We start from the raw sequence: 17,322 nt of genomic DNA, 5'->3' as shown, positions 1-17,322 counted from the left end.
TAAGAAAAGGTGCACCCCCAAAATTTTTTACTAAGTATAGCTCTGCTAACTTGAAATATTTTCAAAAACTCTGTGGTTTTGCAGAGTGGGACCTTAATCTAGACCCATATTTCAAACAGAATTAACATCTAGATTCTACTCTGAAAGAATCAAGTTGCATGTGTGGTATCTGCGAGATGGTTATCAAGAATTTACATTAAAATATACAACATTTCTCATCCTACTTGCATTGTTAAGATTTCTTGACAAGACACTTACTACCTGTTGTCTTGGCTTGAATCAAGGACTAAAACAATACCTGAACAAGCATGCATCAGACCTCTCTTCTTTAGGCTTGACAGTATACCAAGCATGTATTCTTTTGTAATCCAGTGAATTTAGTCACTTACTTTACTTAGCTCCACTGAAGCATGATTGCTTGGATCCCATAAAGGAACCACAGGCAACAATCCCGCATACGCAAAACTAACGTGAACGCTAAATGTAATGAAAATAATCATTCTGTAGAGCTAGAAATAGAGTTCAATTAGATACAGTTGTTCTAACCTCACCTGCTAGAAAGCAGCCATTCAATTCAATTACACAGTTCTTACAAAACCTCAATTTCTAGGTCTGATAGAAGTAAAATGCCAGTGACTAATGACCCAACACTAATTTGAAAGATACCAAAATAAAGCACTGTAATTAACGCACACTACTGAACTTAGCTGATTTAAAGAAAAATTATTTAGATACTGTAGAGGAAGAAAACTCTACCTATTCAGTCAAATGATTTCAGACAACTATAGAGAATACTTTTGGATTCAGATGATGCTGTTAGCCTATGAAGCTCAAATAAAGCCACTAAGCACTTAAAAAGTCACCATTTGCACGTTCAAAATTTGGCTATTTCTTTGGAGTGACAAAATTTCTGATGTTTCATGAGTTTCAGAAAACGTTCACATGAAAGGCAAAGAAATGACAGAACAAAAATCTAATCCAACTCATGCTCCATCCAGCACTCAGGCTACTAGTTTAAGGCCCTGTCCCACCTCCTCCCACTTCATGTTTTGGACATCTTTGTACCACACTGAGGAGCAAGCTGGGGCATGTGACTGGTCCGGTTGAAAGCCTGACCAGTGAAGAACAGGTACATCACAGAGCACTTCTCCTTCATGTACCTCATGGTGGCAGCAAGCTAGAAGAGCTGTGCAGGAGGAAACACCACCACCTCTTTGGGAGCTATGCCAGCTCAAACACATCAAATAACACAGTCCTTAACAGAATCATTTCTGGATTGTGCTATATATTTTAAAGAATATTAGGGCTAAAAATGACTAACAGGCCACAGAAATTGTGAGGTTCACTCCTGTGCCAAATACTGTGCATTTTTGATACATACCTCTGAGACAGAGGACAAGCCTACTTTAAAAACAACTATGAAATTTAAGGACTGGATTTTAAATTGGTGACAAGGACTAAGAAAAAAATTCAGCTCTACCAGGACTGACAGCTCCCAGACTGACGCTGCCTACTGTCAGAGTTTTAGAAGCTACGCACACTGTGCCAAGCAAATTAAGAGACTTCATATAAAATAAACTCTCCCTATCCCTAGCTGAGCCTTCTTGTTGCTGTGAGTGCTCTTCTTCAGAGATATAAATGAATCAAAACATTTCAAAAGATGATATTTCCAAGGAAAGTTTAAAAGCAGATATCCCCAAGTAAACAAGCAAACAAAAAACCTACCCTACATTTTGATAATCAAATCTAACCAAGATACCAACCAAGTCTTTTCTGAAACATAATACTAGCAGTTTGTTTAACATACAATAGAGAACTAAAAAACAAAACAAAACCTTATCGTGTTTGAGGATCACTTTTCTGATTTTCACCTTGGCACAGGAAGTGTACAAAGGGACACTGTGCTCATCTGGATCATTAACAGTCAGTAAACATTTAAACATTGTTTATACATCCCACTATATTCCCTCCTTACAGGGGTGGCACATTTTCTTTCCCTTTTTTTTTTAATTTAAATAAAATTAATAATGTTATGAAAAGTAGCATCGCTATGATCATCCACGTGACTTCCAGCATTGCACACTTCATTGTTTTTCTCAAATAAAAAAAATCCTGACAGTCTCATAAATGTGAAATACGTGTTTGTGTAAGAAGTATTTCTAAAAACTGTACTAGCAGTGGTAGCAATTATTGGCTTTTAAATCTGTAACAGTTTGAATCAGGGAAATAGAAGTTGCCTCCTGCTGTGACTCAGCACAATATTCTTACGTAACTCTCCAAAATGCCGATACGGCTTCTGACCTCCAAGTGCCCACCATCATCTCTACAAATGAGACCCTACAGAGTAAAGGCTAATTTCAGCCTATGGACCAAACCTTCACAGATTCCTTCCTCCTACAGAAAAGAGAGGATGTATCCTCTTCAGTGCGGTCCCGACACAAGTCTAACAACAAACATATTCTTACTTCTATCCCAAAGTGCAGCCCTAATGCTACAGACCAATGCAGCCATTGTTCCCAAAATAAATTGTTCACTCTTCATCAAAGCATTTCTTGGATATTTTTGTGAAATCTGTGTTCCTTACATGGACAGTAACTAAGAATGATGGATACAGTATTCTGAAAAATAAAAACAAAACCCATCCAAGAATGGGACTAATAAACACTGGATTGTAATATATGGAATAATATAATAATAAGTAAATACCTGAAGAAAAACTGAAATGTACTCAAATAATTCAATTATTTCCCAACAATCAAGGTAATATAATGCAGAGCTCCAGAAGAGTGGTTATTAAGTAAAGTAACAGTCAGAATGGCACAGAAGGAGGCTTAAAAAAATATCAGACATAGAAAGACTGGAACGATTAGGGGATCATACCAAGAGAAAAACCCATGATAAAGAAAATCCTGATTTCTCCTTTCAATTTAAGAATTTTTTCTTCTCCCTTTACAACGAGCACCTGTACGTTAGGATGACATGCTGCCAGTATCAGTGGTACAAACAGTTAATTTCCAAAACTGGATCACACAAATAGATGAAAATACTGTCTAACAAGAGGAGATGGATTCACTGAACGCAGGCAGGAACATTGTCTGTTCTCAGGTGGCTCGTAGGTTCAAATGCACACAGTGAGATAGAAATCAGAACTCTGAGGATGCTTACCAGTATCTCTCAAGGTGGCAAGAAGCCTTCCTAAGCACTTGGAAATAACTACTACAAAAACAAAGCTCTTCTGCATTAACCAAGTGTGACATGCACTCTGCATGCATGGAATGCTCGTATCCCTGATTATGCAAGTATTTTGCTTTACAAACAAGCCGTTGTCTCCCAACTGCTGCTCACTGAACACAGTTTAGATGCTGAATTAATAATGCACCAGGTGCAAGTTTGCATAAGCAAATCTGACATAGAAAAATGCTAATTCCAGAGAACTCCTTGATAAGGTGCCCTTATAGGTGTATTCAGTTGAGCCATATGAGAGCTGACTATTCTGCCGTGTTGAAACAGTCCATTTCCCCCAATATATGCAAAGCCCTGTGAGTAGCATTAGGCATTTCTAATATGTATGTGAGACAATTGCAATGGACGCCACTTCAAACAAAGCCAGTTTGGTGTTATCTCCATTGCACAAAAAGCTAAACATCAAATGGAAAATATTATCTTGGTGGCACTATGCAACAAAAACACTTCACTAACACATGGAGATAGCTCTCATTTCTCTTGAGCAATGGCAATCGTGTATGTAACAGATGAAGCATGACTAGTTCCTGTGGCAAGATGCCAGATACTCTTCTGACACCCCCTAGCACTTCAATCCTAATTTGGCATTCTGTGGTCTGAGAGGAAATCATTCCTCCTACGTTAAAGTAAAAAGATCGTTAGCTGGTGCTGGCAGAAGAGATGAGCTGGAATATGAGAGAAAACAATCCAGCAATTTGACAGTTCTGTTGTCCAGCTAAATGTACTCACTATCTTTTTGCTTTTCTTTCTGTCAACATCATTAATCTCTTTGCATCTCTTCACCAAATCAAAATTAGGCAGCTTTGCTGAGAGTTGAGGCACTTCCTTCCTCCCATCTGCACGTATCACACAGGCTGCACTGCTGACCTCCAGGCCCGTACTGAGCATGAGCAGCTCTTCCTTGGGCTGCATCAAGCCCTTCAGCACTCATCACATTTGTGACAGATAGCACGTGCAGAACCATAGCCCTAAAGGTTCAGGTTTTTTCTGTTTACAAACCATGTCAAAATTCAAAAGCTTCAGAGGAGAAAGATAGTCTGCTATTTCTGACCAAGGGCAGAGTAGATTTCCATTGCAACTGTATCTCAACTTTTGCTGAGCTGTAAATTCAAGCCAAAGCAGAACAAAGAATTCAACAGGCCATCAGAAGGATAAAGCATACATGAGAACATTGGGAACGTACGTTTTTGCAGTAACATCCACGACTTGCCCCGGGCGGAAGTGAGCAGCATACAGAGGAGTACCTTCAAAGAAGAGGAGAGATCATTTTGAGCCAAGTGCCAAAACGCTCAAATCATACCAGTCATTGCCATCCACATTTGACTACAGTCACAAGAGAGTTCTGTTTTTAATCCATGTATTATTTGTGCTTCTTTATAAACCTCTGAAGTGACTGAAATAGGTGCTTGCTAATTGCAACTTAAGCCCCTTTCTCAATTGCTCGCCCCATTTCAGATGAGTAGGAAGGAGGGGTTGGGGCTGTACTTAAAAATGTTGCATTTGAGACAATGAAAAAAGCCCCAAATACGGAATTAGGTAAGACACAATAAACAAACTTGGCAAGAAAACAGAATATGCTCCCCTTGTAACAACTAGCACCTCACAAAGCGTGGAGGGGGTTGGGGGATTAAAGAAATAAAAGGTAAAAAAAAACTTTGCAGTTTCTCCTCTTTGTCTGGACTTGGTGTTTCTAAACCAAAGACTGCAACAGAAGAACATCCACTTGGGAATTATCTATACACGACTTTTAGTAGGACCAGAGCTACTGTAGGTCAATGACATCACTCAGTCGAGTGTAATTTCCCACTTGATCAAAGTTAAAATTTTAATTAGAGATTTGCCTTCAGCATTTTTTTTTGTCCAAATGCAATATTCTTTTATAAGCACCATTTAAAAGACAAACACAATTGTAAACAAACCTCGTTTACCTACAAATGAATTTTAATCTGAAGACCCACAGAACTACAGTTCTAGCAGTCAATTAAAGAAATGAAATTTTAATCATGTCATACCCACAACTAACATCACGTGATTTTCAAATCTGTATTAATGATGTAAACCTTCCCTATTGCTCAAGAACAAAAATCCTCACATTAAATAATGTTATTTTATGACCCATATAGACTTGGGCTAACATGCCTGATGTCATCACATGACCCATACAAGCCTGGGCTAACAGGTCTGTCAGCAGCAAGAAACTGATGTGAGATGAGGCACGAGAAGGATGTTACACATTAAAAATACACCCTCTTATTGACTTCAGTAAAAATCAGTGTATTGAAAACCTGAAATTCTGTTATATATCAAGCACTTGCTTCCATTAATTACTCTAGACTTCCTCTTCATGCCAGACTTGATTTTTATCAGTTACCGCACTGCATCAAATAGCCCTTGCTAAAAAACATCCTTGGAAGCAAATAAAGATACAAAACAAGTTTGTTTGTGCCCAGTACAGAGAAATAAGAGTTCTGCAATAGTTGGCAAAATTCCTCAGAAAACAAAAACGTAACACACTTTTTGACTTAGATTAGATCTACAAGAAATGGCAGACAGTAAATGACTGCATCTAAGTCAGCTGATCAAAAAGATTACCTGGTTTAATTATGGCATCATCTGTCACATTAAACGATGTAACTTTCTGCTTCCTTGGTACTCCAGCTTCTCTAAAAATTTCCATTTCAGCCTCTGATTTCTGTAACAAAGAGCAGCCATTAAAAAAAAAAAAATAAAAAAATCTTAAAATACTCAGAGCACAGAAAGTGATTAGAGATGGTCAACACCACTCAGGCAGACATCATACTCCATTTTTATCTTGAGAGTAATATTTTAACCCTCTATAAAATACATTTATAATTCCTGTGGCTGCGCTTCATTTTTTGAGTAGTTAGCTCAGAGCTGCATTGCATGAACAAGAGGTAAATGAAGATTTCTAAGATCATGGGGAGGAAACCAATCATTTACAACACATGTAAAATGTATCAGTGCTTTTTCACAGCTTCAACTCCTTTCAAAATGTTCTGGAAATTTAAATAATAATTTAAATTGTAAATAATAATTTAAATTTGCTCCGTCCCTGGAGCACTCAAGGCCAGGTTGCACGGGGCTTTAGGCAGCCTGATCCAGTAGATGGCAGCCCTGCCCATGGCAGGGGGTTGGAACTGGGTGAGCTTTAAGGTCCTTTCCAACCCAAACCATTCTGTGATTTTTATAATTCTATGAAAACCATTTGCTCCTTTTCAGTGCAGCTAATCATTCAGTTGCACGTCACCACAAATTACATTTATTTCACTTAACAAATAAAATCAGACCAAGAGAGTCAGGCATTGCAAGAACTTCCAGAAACGCTTAACCGAGGTTGCAGGAAAAAGTGATGCAGTTGATTTGGCTTCAAATGAATTCCAGAAAGCAACTGAAGCATCTGACAGTGCTGCCACACTTGGGCAGTCACAGCACTTACTTTCTCTTCTCAAGACCTTGGTGCAATTATCTCTCAAGCAAAAAAAACTTTGTTTTTTCAGACCAAACTTTAGAACTGATTTTGTTTACTTTTAAAATCTGCACACTGTGTTTCCTTTTGGTTTTAAAAAGTTGTGAGGTGTTACGAGAAGAGAATGAAAAATGAAGGAGCAAGAGGATGGAGCAGCTCTGACTCAACCACAAGCCCCAACCTCTACCTTTATGAATCTGTCCTCACCTGAGGAGGAAACAAGGTTACAGCTTTTGAAGGCTGATGTTTCTTTTAATTACTTTTAAGTGATTTCTAAACTGGATTTCACAGTACAAAATGCTTCAGATAATACTACCTTTTTAAAAAAGGCTATCAATTAAATCCAAAAATCTCCCAAAAGACCATGAACATTTAAAGCATTAATGGACAACAACTGTACTGAAGTGCAGTACCACACTGGAAGATAAAAACACAAAGCAAATCCCTCCTCTACTAGATGTCTGTGTGTCAACCCTTCTTTTCCACCGCTGTGTGCAACGGCCTCCCCAGAGAGCATTGAGGGGAGCCACATGCTCAGCACAGGGCCTGCAAGGAGCTACTGCAGCTGAACAAAAGTAACTGAAAATCAAAGGGAGAAAATGGCTTTCTCATCACAACCCAACTCCAGCCTTTACATTTTCTATTCTACCTTAGCACGGTGTCGCCGAGCAGCCATGCCACTTCGGCCTTTACAAACCCCCTGAAAGGCAACACTGGCAAGAGAAGACTGCGTGAATTCTCAAATGTTCTTCCTTGAAAAAGACCAACAATGTCTTCTAATGTTAGAGGAAAAAAATGAACCTGCCCTCACTTCATGGAAGCATATAAAAATATTTTGGAAGAAGTGTCACTATACTGAGACTGGAGAGCTGGGTAGGGAGGAACCTGATGAGGTTTAAGTAGAGTAAGTATAAAGTCCTGCACCTGGGGAGGAATAAGTGCATGCATCAGTGCAAGTTAGGGGCTGACCTCTGAGATGAGCTCTGTGGAGAAGGACCTAGATGTTCTGATGGCCAGCAAGTTGGCCAAGAGCCAGCAGTGTGCCCTGGTGGCCAAGAAGGCCAGTGATATCCCAGGGTGCATTAAAAAGAGTGCGGCTAACAGGCCGAGGGAGGTGATCTTCCCCCTCCAATCTGCCCTGGTGAGGCTGAATTCAGAGTCCAGTTCTGGGCTCCTCAGTTCAAAAAGGACTCTTAGAAGGAATCCAACAGAGAGCCACAGAAATAACAAAGGGTCTGGAGCATCTTCCCTACGAGGAAAAGCTGTAAGGGGCCAGACCAGCCAGAATTTCTTTTTAGCTTGATGCAAAACACAGACACTTCTTATTTTTTTAAGGAATTTGACACTCAGAAGAAATACATGAAAGTCTCTTTGTCAGTGCAATTACTGAGGGAATCACTGGGCTGAATTCATTAAAATAATAAAAAAAAAAAGTCAGCAGCTGTGAGGAACCCAAGGAAGACAGGTGTTTCTGTGAGGAATTTACAGAAACAACACAGAATCATTCCACTTTCTTTTAATTCTTGCATTCAAACACTTCAGAGAGGAAAAAAACAACACGCTGCAAGATAAACATAGGAGAACAATGACTCAAATCTGAGTTAAACCAGAAAAATAGATCACCTGTGGGTTCCTGAGCAGTATAACTGGTCAGAAAACACTGGTCAAATTCTCTTAGAATCTCTGCAGTCCATACAGGGATGACAATGATGATGGTAATTACACAAAGCTCAGATCTAGGCCAGGTCCTCAATACAGATTTATCTGTTCAAGGATACTCAGTCAATATCTTCATTAAAATTATAGAACCATAGAATGACCTGGGTTGAAAAGGACCACAATGATCATCTAGCTTCCATCCTCCTGCTAGGTGCAGGGTCGCCAACCACCAGACCAGGCTGGCCAGAGCCACATCCAGCCTGGATAAGCTTAACCAAGTCAACAGGAAAAAATAATCCCCAAGAGAATCATTTACGTAATGCAAATCACCGGAAAAGCTTGAATTGGCTTTTTATGTCACTCTATGTGTTTCTCTGCTCCTTTTTGTCCCTTGCATATTTTGACTCTGACAATGCTAAATCACAGCCCCAACATCACCTTCACAAAGAGATCAGTTGTATGGAGTCTAACGTGCAGAATACAAACTGAAAGCTGTTTGACTCTCACAATTATCGAATGTCTTAAACCAAGGTTATAGGAAACAAAAAGCACTGCTGCAATTTCTCCAGGAGAAATGTTGCAGCTGGAAAGTGGAAATGGACCAAAGCAACATACAAAAAGTAGAAGCAATGATGATAAAATACAGCATGAACCCACTGAACACTTAAGGAAGAAAAAAGCCAAGAGATTACCAAACGAAAAAAAAAAAAAAAGCCAGAATCTCAAAGGGAGACAATCTGCTTAGTAATCACAAGCTCTATTTTCTTTCCTGCCTAAATCAAATAAATGAGTCTTGGGACACTGCGAGATGTGAAAAGTGATACTTGGTAGAAATAATGGATCACAGAAAAAAAGACCCTTTGAGGGAAAGCTCCGTTCCTGCCTTGATCTATAATTCAATTTTCCTCATCAGCAGTGATGACAGCTCTGAAAGGCGGCCAGAAGCACTGATGGAGGCTGGGAACTCCGCATCAGGTGTGCGGGGCTTCCAAACAAGTGTGTGGTTTCGGTATCACTGCTGTTCATGACGCCATTTTCCTGAAAACTCATCTCACACTTCTTCATCAGTAAAACTAGCTGCCAAATACCAATCTCAACAGACCTGTGCAGGCATTACCACTAAAAACCTCTTAACCAAGAACTGAGATTAGCAGTAGGGAAATAAGCAAGTGCGAGCATGACAAAGATCAGATTCCAAACACGTCAAGTAGGACAATTCATCTTTTAGAAAAATTCTGTTTGTGTTATTGTTGCACTGTCATCACAAGAGAAACAACTCCAACAAAAGCACCCAAAGCAGTTCACTTACAGAAAAAGGAGATACGTTTTTCCCTCCAACAAGTAGCCTTGCTCTTTTTCCACCTGACTCTTCCTTTGAAATGTACTTCAAAACATGGCAGTCTTGCACCTTAACAAAAGGGAAATAGTGATTACTTAAGCATAAGCATATGTTCATGCTTTCATACTTGAGTAAGAGATTATGAAGGCATGTCAAAGTACTTCTCTTCTTCATTCGTATTTGTGTAACAGGAGATAGAGTGTATAGACAAGGCCGTGTGCTGCCCTTTTACCATAAACATTCTTTTCCTAATTAATTAAAGGCTTAACTTAGAGAATATACTTGTAAAATGATACCTACATTTTTGTGAATGCTCTTTGAACTCCTATTGCCTTCTTCTGTGAGCAAGATGTGTATAATCTAAAGGGTGACTATGAGAAAGAACCGGACAGGCTCTTTCTGTGACAGGAAAAGGGGAAATGGTTTCAAACTAAAAGAAGGGAGGCTTAGATTGGATATAAGGAAGAAGTCTTTTACAGTGAGGGTGGTGAGGCACTGGCACAGGTTGCCCAGAATGGTGGTGGATGCCCCATCCCTGGAGACATTCAATGTCAGGCTGGATGGGGCTTTGAGCAGCAGATGTAGCTGTGGGTGTCCCTCTTCATCGCAGGGCAGTTGGACTGGATGGCCTTTAAGGGTCCCTTCCAATTCAAACGATTCTATGGAAATCTCTACAGGAAGCAGCTGCAAAGCATGCAGTAAGAGCCTGTGTTTTGGCCTCCTGGTCCTTCATCCTATAACCCTGGTGGTGTTCACAGCCCCCATCTGTCACTGGATAGCAGCAGGTATGCAAAACAGTTTCATCTCAGCAATGTCTGCCAGAAAATACCAAGCAGCAGCTTCATGGCTACAAAGATTCAGCAACCAATGTAAAACTAATCTGAAAGTGCATAAAGGTGGCAAAAAAAAAGCAAAGCAGGAAGGGTAATCTAACTTCGCATTGTTCTCCCACCTCCCCTCTGCTTGGCCCAATTTTGCAGCACCTGAACACTTGAGGCAGAAGGCAGACCCCTTCTACTCATACAAAGTCTAGCATATAGAGAATAGCCACAGTGTGCTATGCAAAGCCACAGTGTTCTTTTTTTAAAGGAATTTCTTTCTCTGCAAAATGATACACTTCACTTTTGAGACTTCTGGTTAATGTGAATACAGTAAAGGGGATGAAATTCAGCATGACTTGTTTCACCTTAAGCAGTGTGACAGCGTGCTTCTTTCCTGACTTGGTCCATACTGGCATCATTCCCAGTTTCACCGCAACAACACCAACTCTGACAGAATCTGCAGATCAGAAGAGAGCACAGATGCAACTCCATGCCTAACATTTGAAAGAAGTCATCTCAGAACCAACAGAACATTTGAAAGAAGTCATCTCAGAACCAACAGAACTGCCAGTGAGGTCTCAGACATGTTCTTCTGTGAAATTACAACACCTGTGCAGAATCCTAGCACCAAGCCAACTATTAAAAAGTCTTCTCCAGTTCATCCCACCCCTCTCTTTGCATGTTTCTGACACTGTAACTGTATGGCAAAGGCACCCTATGTGTGCCTTTCCCACTGTCCTCCGCTTAAAAAACAGAACATGTCAGATGGAGAATAAATGCCTGAAAAATCAAATATATTTCCTTGCAAGTAAATGCAATGCATCAGTTCTCTAAAAACCATTTAAAACACCACAAGGTGTTAACACCCTTGTGGGAAGCTTTCAGTTCAAATCAGCACCTGGTAGGTTCCAGCGCCACTCAACATTCAGATAATAAGCTAAGAACTCATCTAAAAAGAACCCCCAGAATGTAAAACACGCAAAGTTCAAAGCGTTCTTGTAAATACTGCTGCAATGAGGAGAACTGTAATATAATACATCCCACTTCTCTGCAGTGATTCTAGTGTCTCACTGGCTAGAGCACAACATGAAGTTCTCAACCCTTCAGAAAGGCCACATCATTTGACATCAGACAACAGCCTAACACAGTCTGCGAAGCCGTGAGAAGACCCATGTGGATGACAACAGAATTTGGAACAAAGTGCTTTTTTTGCCTTACAGAGAGCAAAGACAGGTCACAGACAAAAAGACTGCAGAACTTTGGTATTACTGAATGCAACAAGGATAATTTCACTTCCATTTTGGTGTTTCAGAAGGTTTTCTCACCTGGTTTCCACTCATTCAGTGGCCACGGCTCGTCCTTCAGTGGGCACAGCTTGCTGGCTGTCTGCGCTCTGTACTCCTCCGCTGCTGCCTTCCTGAGGAACTGCTCGTTCTCTTCAGACAGATGCTCGTGCCACCATGTTGCATCGTGCACAGGCCTGGCTGCAAAGCCCAGCTGCCAGCTTTCCAGGAGTGGGAAACAGTTTGGGTGTCTGATCAGCTCAATGACCCAAGACATGTACGTCTGTGATGCGCTACATTCAAGGCTGTATCGCTGCACAATACAGCATGCAGTAACAAAGGCATTTTGCCAGCAAGCTACTCAACCACAGTCACTCAAACAGCTGACCCTTAGAATCACAGAGTCGTTAAGGCCAGAAAAAACACCTAAGATCATCTAGTCCAGCGGCCATCCCGCCCCCACCATGCCCACTGCCCACGTCCCTCAGTGCCACACCCACACGGTTCTTCAACACCTCCAGGGCCGGAGCGCTGGGGATAATATGCGGAACGCAGCCCCCCCCCCCGCGACCCGGCAGCCTATCCCTCGCTACCTATGTCCGGACGCCGCCGTCACCGCCCGCAGCGGCCTCCCCGGCGCCGCCGTCACCGCCCGCAGCCGCGCACCGAGCCGGGCCAGCAGCCCCAAGCCCGCCATGCCGCCACCGCCGGCGGAAGCGCAGCACTGCCCGGTCCGACGCGGAACTGTTCCGTGCGGCGCGGGAAGAACGTTCCGCCGGGAGGAGCGGGGCGATCCGTGCGGCGCCGCGGGGTGTGGCGGAGCCGGTGTGAGGCTGCGAGTAGCGGGAAGGCGCAGTAAAGCAGTGCGGGCGGCCGAAGTCACCCTCTGCTTCTGCGTTTTGTTTTCTTCCGTTTTGTTTGCCGCTCTGTGGGACGGGTGTTTTTGTCGGTGCCTGAATGTTCACAAAGCTGCCCGCAGCTTCCACACGTGTGCCTCGGCCTCACGTTCACCTCCCGCGCTTCCGTGAGGTAACGTGTCCCGGGAGCCCTGCCCTCACAGGACTGCTGTGCATGGGGAAGCACGGATCCCAACTTGGTACTTCCCAACTTCTGAACACCGTGCAGCAAGCAGTGCGATGCCACTTATCCCCATTTCACAGATGCGGAGCCAAGGCACCCAGCAGGATGAAGTGATGTGTCCGTCATGGAGCCTGCCTACAGCCAGAGAAGAGGGCTGTCTGGGCACCAGCCAGCGTTGCTACTGCAGCTTGGTGCTTCGGTGAGGGGCTGCAGCAGTCAGATTGCAAACTGTATACCCAGGAATCCATGGGACAAGAACTGCCTGTTTCACAGCAGTGAAACATATTTGCACGGCTGTATTAATGGTTAGCAGTTTTTTGGAGAAGGAAGGGAAAGAAACAAGGCCTATTGCAAAATAACTGCCTGCTGCCTTGAGTAGTCCACAAAAATGCATGGTCGGGGATTAACATGACCAAGTGCTGGGGCCTGAACTGTGGTCACAGCAATCCCACGCAGTGCTACAGGCTTGGGGCAGAGTGGCTGGAAAGCTGCATGGAGGAAGACAATCTGGGGGTGTTGGTGGACAGCCAGCTGCACATGAGCCAGCAGTGTGCACAGGCAGACAAGTATGCCTGTGGCATCCTGGCTTGGATCTGAAGTGCAGCCAGCAGGAGCCTGTATTCGGCACTGGTGAGGCCACACTTCTGTGTTCAATTTCAGGTCCCTCACTCTAAGAAGGACATCGAGGCCCTGAAGTGTGACAAAACAAGGGCAACACGGCTGTGAGGGATCTGGAGAACAAGTCCTATGGGGAGCAGCTGAGGGAGCTGGCATTGTTCAGTCTGGAGAAGAGGAGGCTCAGGGGAGACCTGATTGCTCTCTATAGCTGCCTGAAAGGAGGCTGTGGTGAGGTGGGGATCGGCTTCTTCTCCCAGGTACCAGTGATAGGATGAAAGGCAATGGCTCAAGTTGCATCAGGGGATGTTCAGGTTAGGTATTAGGAAGAAATTCTTCTGAGAGAGAGCAAAACAGGCTGCCCAGGGAGGTGGTGCAGTCACCGTCCTTGGAAGTGCTCAAGAACCGTGTGGATGTGGCACTGAGGGACGTGGTCAGTGGGCATGGTGAGGGTAGACTGGCTGTTGGACTAGGTGATCTTATACATCTTTTCCAGCCTTCATGATTCAGTGATTTTATGAATGAAAGCAATACTTTTGAACCTGAAATCTTCACAAGGGAGAAGGCAGCTAGCTTTCACTTGTATGTTTTGGGGATCTTGCAGGGTGACTGCAAGTCTTATAATGTCAGGTGAGAAAGTTCACTCTGAACAACCAGTCAGGTTCCTTCCGGTGTAAACTATGTCCTGCTTGTGTGGCTGGGGAGCCGTGCTGAAGGAGGCAGCTCTGTTTTGTCTTGTCAGCAAACATCTTACTGCAATATCGTAGTAAGGCTCAGTGAGCTGGATACCCTTCCATCCCAGTACCCCATGTACATATACCCAGGGGATGCAGGTGAGTGATGGAGATCTGCAGAGCTATCACGTACATCTGCTAGGAGTCAGGGGCCTTCCACCTGAGCACTTGTTGCCATATCACCTCTGTGACCTAAAGCAAGCCTTAGGTAGGACCAGTGATCTCCCCTGCATTCAGAATGACTCAAAGTGATGAAACTTGGAACCTCTCAGCTGTCATCAGCTGTGTGCCTTTATATTTGCAAATTAAAATAGAATATGTTTTAAAGAGGCACAATTATTGTCATTTCATTTTCTTACATGCCTGTGGACTCTTTCATCACATGCTGTATAACACAATATTGCTGATTACAGTGAGGGTTTTACAGATAGATTTTTACCTTACATAAGTAAGCAATTAGCAGTGTATTAGCAATTTTTTCATTAGTAGATTTAGTTTACCCTACATAACTAAAAATATAACTCATCTTCATTTCTAGCTCAAGAATTAGAGAAATTAATATATTTCTGGGCTAATAGGGATGATGAATACCATGAATATTCTGGGACTTCTGGGTATTGGATTGGATTGAAGAGGCAATAGGAATGGATGCAGAATTACAGTAGGCAGTGAAGACGATCAATTACCTCGAAGGGGCAAGATATAATTTATAATAAAGTAGTTTTCAGAATTTAAAATGATCCATAAAACCAGTAGAAATTTAATATCTACAAGAGAAATGACAGCAGCTTAGCCTAAGGGCAGAAGGGCCTTGCTAAAATCTAAGTATCATTTCACTGATATATTCATATATTTAATGATACTACTCTGCACAAAGCCAATACCATCATATTGCACTGTATCAGCTGGGACACTGAAAATTCTTTCATTTCTTCATTTCTTTTCCAGGAAATCCCTGGAGATTCTGAAGGTCTGGTTGGATGGGGCCCTGGGCAGCCTGATCCAGTGGGTGGCAGCCCTGCCCACAGCAGGGGGCTGGATCTGAGTGAGCTTTAAGGTTCCTTCCAACCCAAACCATTCTGTGATTCCATCATTATTATGCACGCTTATTTGCTGGAATTCGAGTAGATTGAGGGAGATTTCCAACTGAGCTTTCAATCTCATGGAGGTGTTCTTTCAAATACCTTGGGGGCTGGTGCACAACTGCAGATCTGTCCCCACTGGTGATGTTTTGGTTTTAAGTAGACAGCATTCTGATCTGGATCATGTGAAGTAAACAGAAAGATGTGTAGCAGCTATGATTGTCTTCAGACACTTAGGTAGACCAAATACATACATGAAGATGACTGGTGAGTTATGCCTGGTGAGTTACATAGCTCAGCATACAGTAACCACCTAAACCACCTGTGATGCTGCATTATAGATGCTCCTTTTAACACCCTTGCTAAGGACAAGCTGTAAATCCTCGATTCCATGCAACTGTGAACACTCCATAAATCATTTAGTGAGGGATCATATGTGCCAGAACTGTTTATCTTATTTCTGTATTTTCTTGCTGGAAACTTGTTTTCCTTTCCTTCAGTGTGGCAAACAATAAAGAAAAAGGCTGGCCCCTCTTCAGCTGCCCTTTGCATCTCTGAGTCCGTGGCCAGGTAAAGTAATATTTTTTATGTTACAAGAGCACCATCATGGCTCTGAGGATCTCAAAACACATTTCAAATACAAAAATCCCCCAGTACCATTATGAGATGTTTGTGAATGCACAGCAGTGATCTTCATTTTGCAGACGAGGAATCTGAGGCACAGAAAAATTAAACAGTGTTCCCAAGATTACAAAATAATATCATAGAGGAGCAAAGAACATTGATCCATTGATTTTTCAGCCGTGTGCTTTAACAGTGGAGAAATACTCCTTCTGAGAAGTGGGAAGGAAAAGAGGGGGAAATAGGAATATGAAGCTACAGGTGTCTTAGATAACTTGGTGGAGCAGCTCTGATTTGAGATCTATCAGTTGGGTCATCTTCACACAGTTTATACATTTTACCACGTAAAACTGGCTGCTGTTCAATACCTGATTACTTGAAGAAATCTTCACTAGAAAGTGTGAGAGATTGCTCTGTGGGATGGAGCAGAACTGAATGTGCTGGGAAGACAGCCCCATGTCTTGGCTATCCTGTGGCCTTCATTTTATGGTACAAAATGAATCAAAGCCGATCTCATGGAAGTTTACTTCTAAATGAGAACAAAGGAATTACAGTTCTACATTACCTGCAAACTGAAAAACATGTGTGTCTAAAACCAAAGAAGCCTGCTTACAGGCGAGATTTCCCAGAATATTCAACACTGACCCCAAATGGCTTCTTCTGGGACTCACAACACAAATGTATTCACTTCAGTGGGAGTACTGCTCATCCAACGCTATGCCCTTTGGACAGTCCCACACAAAGTTATTTTTGGTCAAACATCATCCTTTACTTTGAGCAAGTTACGTATTTCTCTATTGTCTTCTAGCAAATGAAGAAGCCAAAATTCAAACACTAACACTGATCTAATTTCTTCATTGGTGAATATGTTTTAATATTCCAATAGAAAAAATCAATCCACTGCTAATGTGTTCTTGTTTGTTCTCTTATGTATTTTTTTGGTATGAAATCAGTTCTTCTATCGTACACAACAGCTGTGTGTGAAAAGTATCAATTTTCAGTTGCCACAAAATCGGGCCATGCAAAATTTCTTTTAGAAAATGTGTCACATGAAGTTGGATACTGGGTGCAAGATTAAAAACAAAGCAAAACAAAACAAAAATGAAACAAAACAAGAATTCCCAAACATCATAGGTTCTAAATCCGGGTAGCCAAAACCAACACATTGGAAAGCCAGCCAGATCGTTTGGATTACGTGGGCATATTTTTTTCATGCAGTCCTGATGCATGATGCCCTCCAAGCCAGATGTGTTCACAGCTATGGTCTGAACACTCTGTATGAATGTGTCAGGCTTTTAAAAACTGCTGCTCAGGCCACAGACTGAGTGGGAATGTTTGGGTACCCATATTACAGCCTG

General features: G+C 42.2%; 1 protein-coding gene across 1 annotated transcript in view; it reads right to left on the bottom strand.

Moving 5' to 3' along the window:
- MRPL3 (mitochondrial ribosomal protein L3) overlaps window positions 1–12,529 on the bottom strand; it is a 28,670-nt gene extending 16,141 nt beyond the window's left edge. The window contains exons 1-6 of the mRNA XM_042816959.1: window positions 12,426–12,529; window positions 11,875–12,053; window positions 10,915–11,006; window positions 9,699–9,797; window positions 5,836–5,935; window positions 4,427–4,487 (exon numbers count right to left, since the gene is read on the bottom strand). Coding sequence (XP_042672893.1) covers window positions 4,427–4,487; window positions 5,836–5,935; window positions 9,699–9,797; window positions 10,915–11,006; window positions 11,875–12,053; window positions 12,426–12,529 — 635 coding nt within the window. The remainder of the gene's footprint in view (window positions 1–4,426; window positions 4,488–5,835; window positions 5,936–9,698; window positions 9,798–10,914; window positions 11,007–11,874; window positions 12,054–12,425) is intronic.
- Window positions 12,530–17,322: the final 4,793 nt, after the last annotated feature.

The sequence above is a fragment of the Centrocercus urophasianus genome, unplaced genomic scaffold (genome assembly GCF_019232065.1).
Source record: "Centrocercus urophasianus isolate 14NV4802_14NV808 unplaced genomic scaffold, USGS_Curo_1.0 seq_16, whole genome shotgun sequence".
NCBI classification, from domain to species: Eukaryota; Metazoa; Chordata; class Aves; order Galliformes; family Phasianidae; genus Centrocercus; species Centrocercus urophasianus.
Note: the sequence above shows the minus strand (reverse complement) of the source record. Positions and strands in the feature narration are given on the sequence as shown.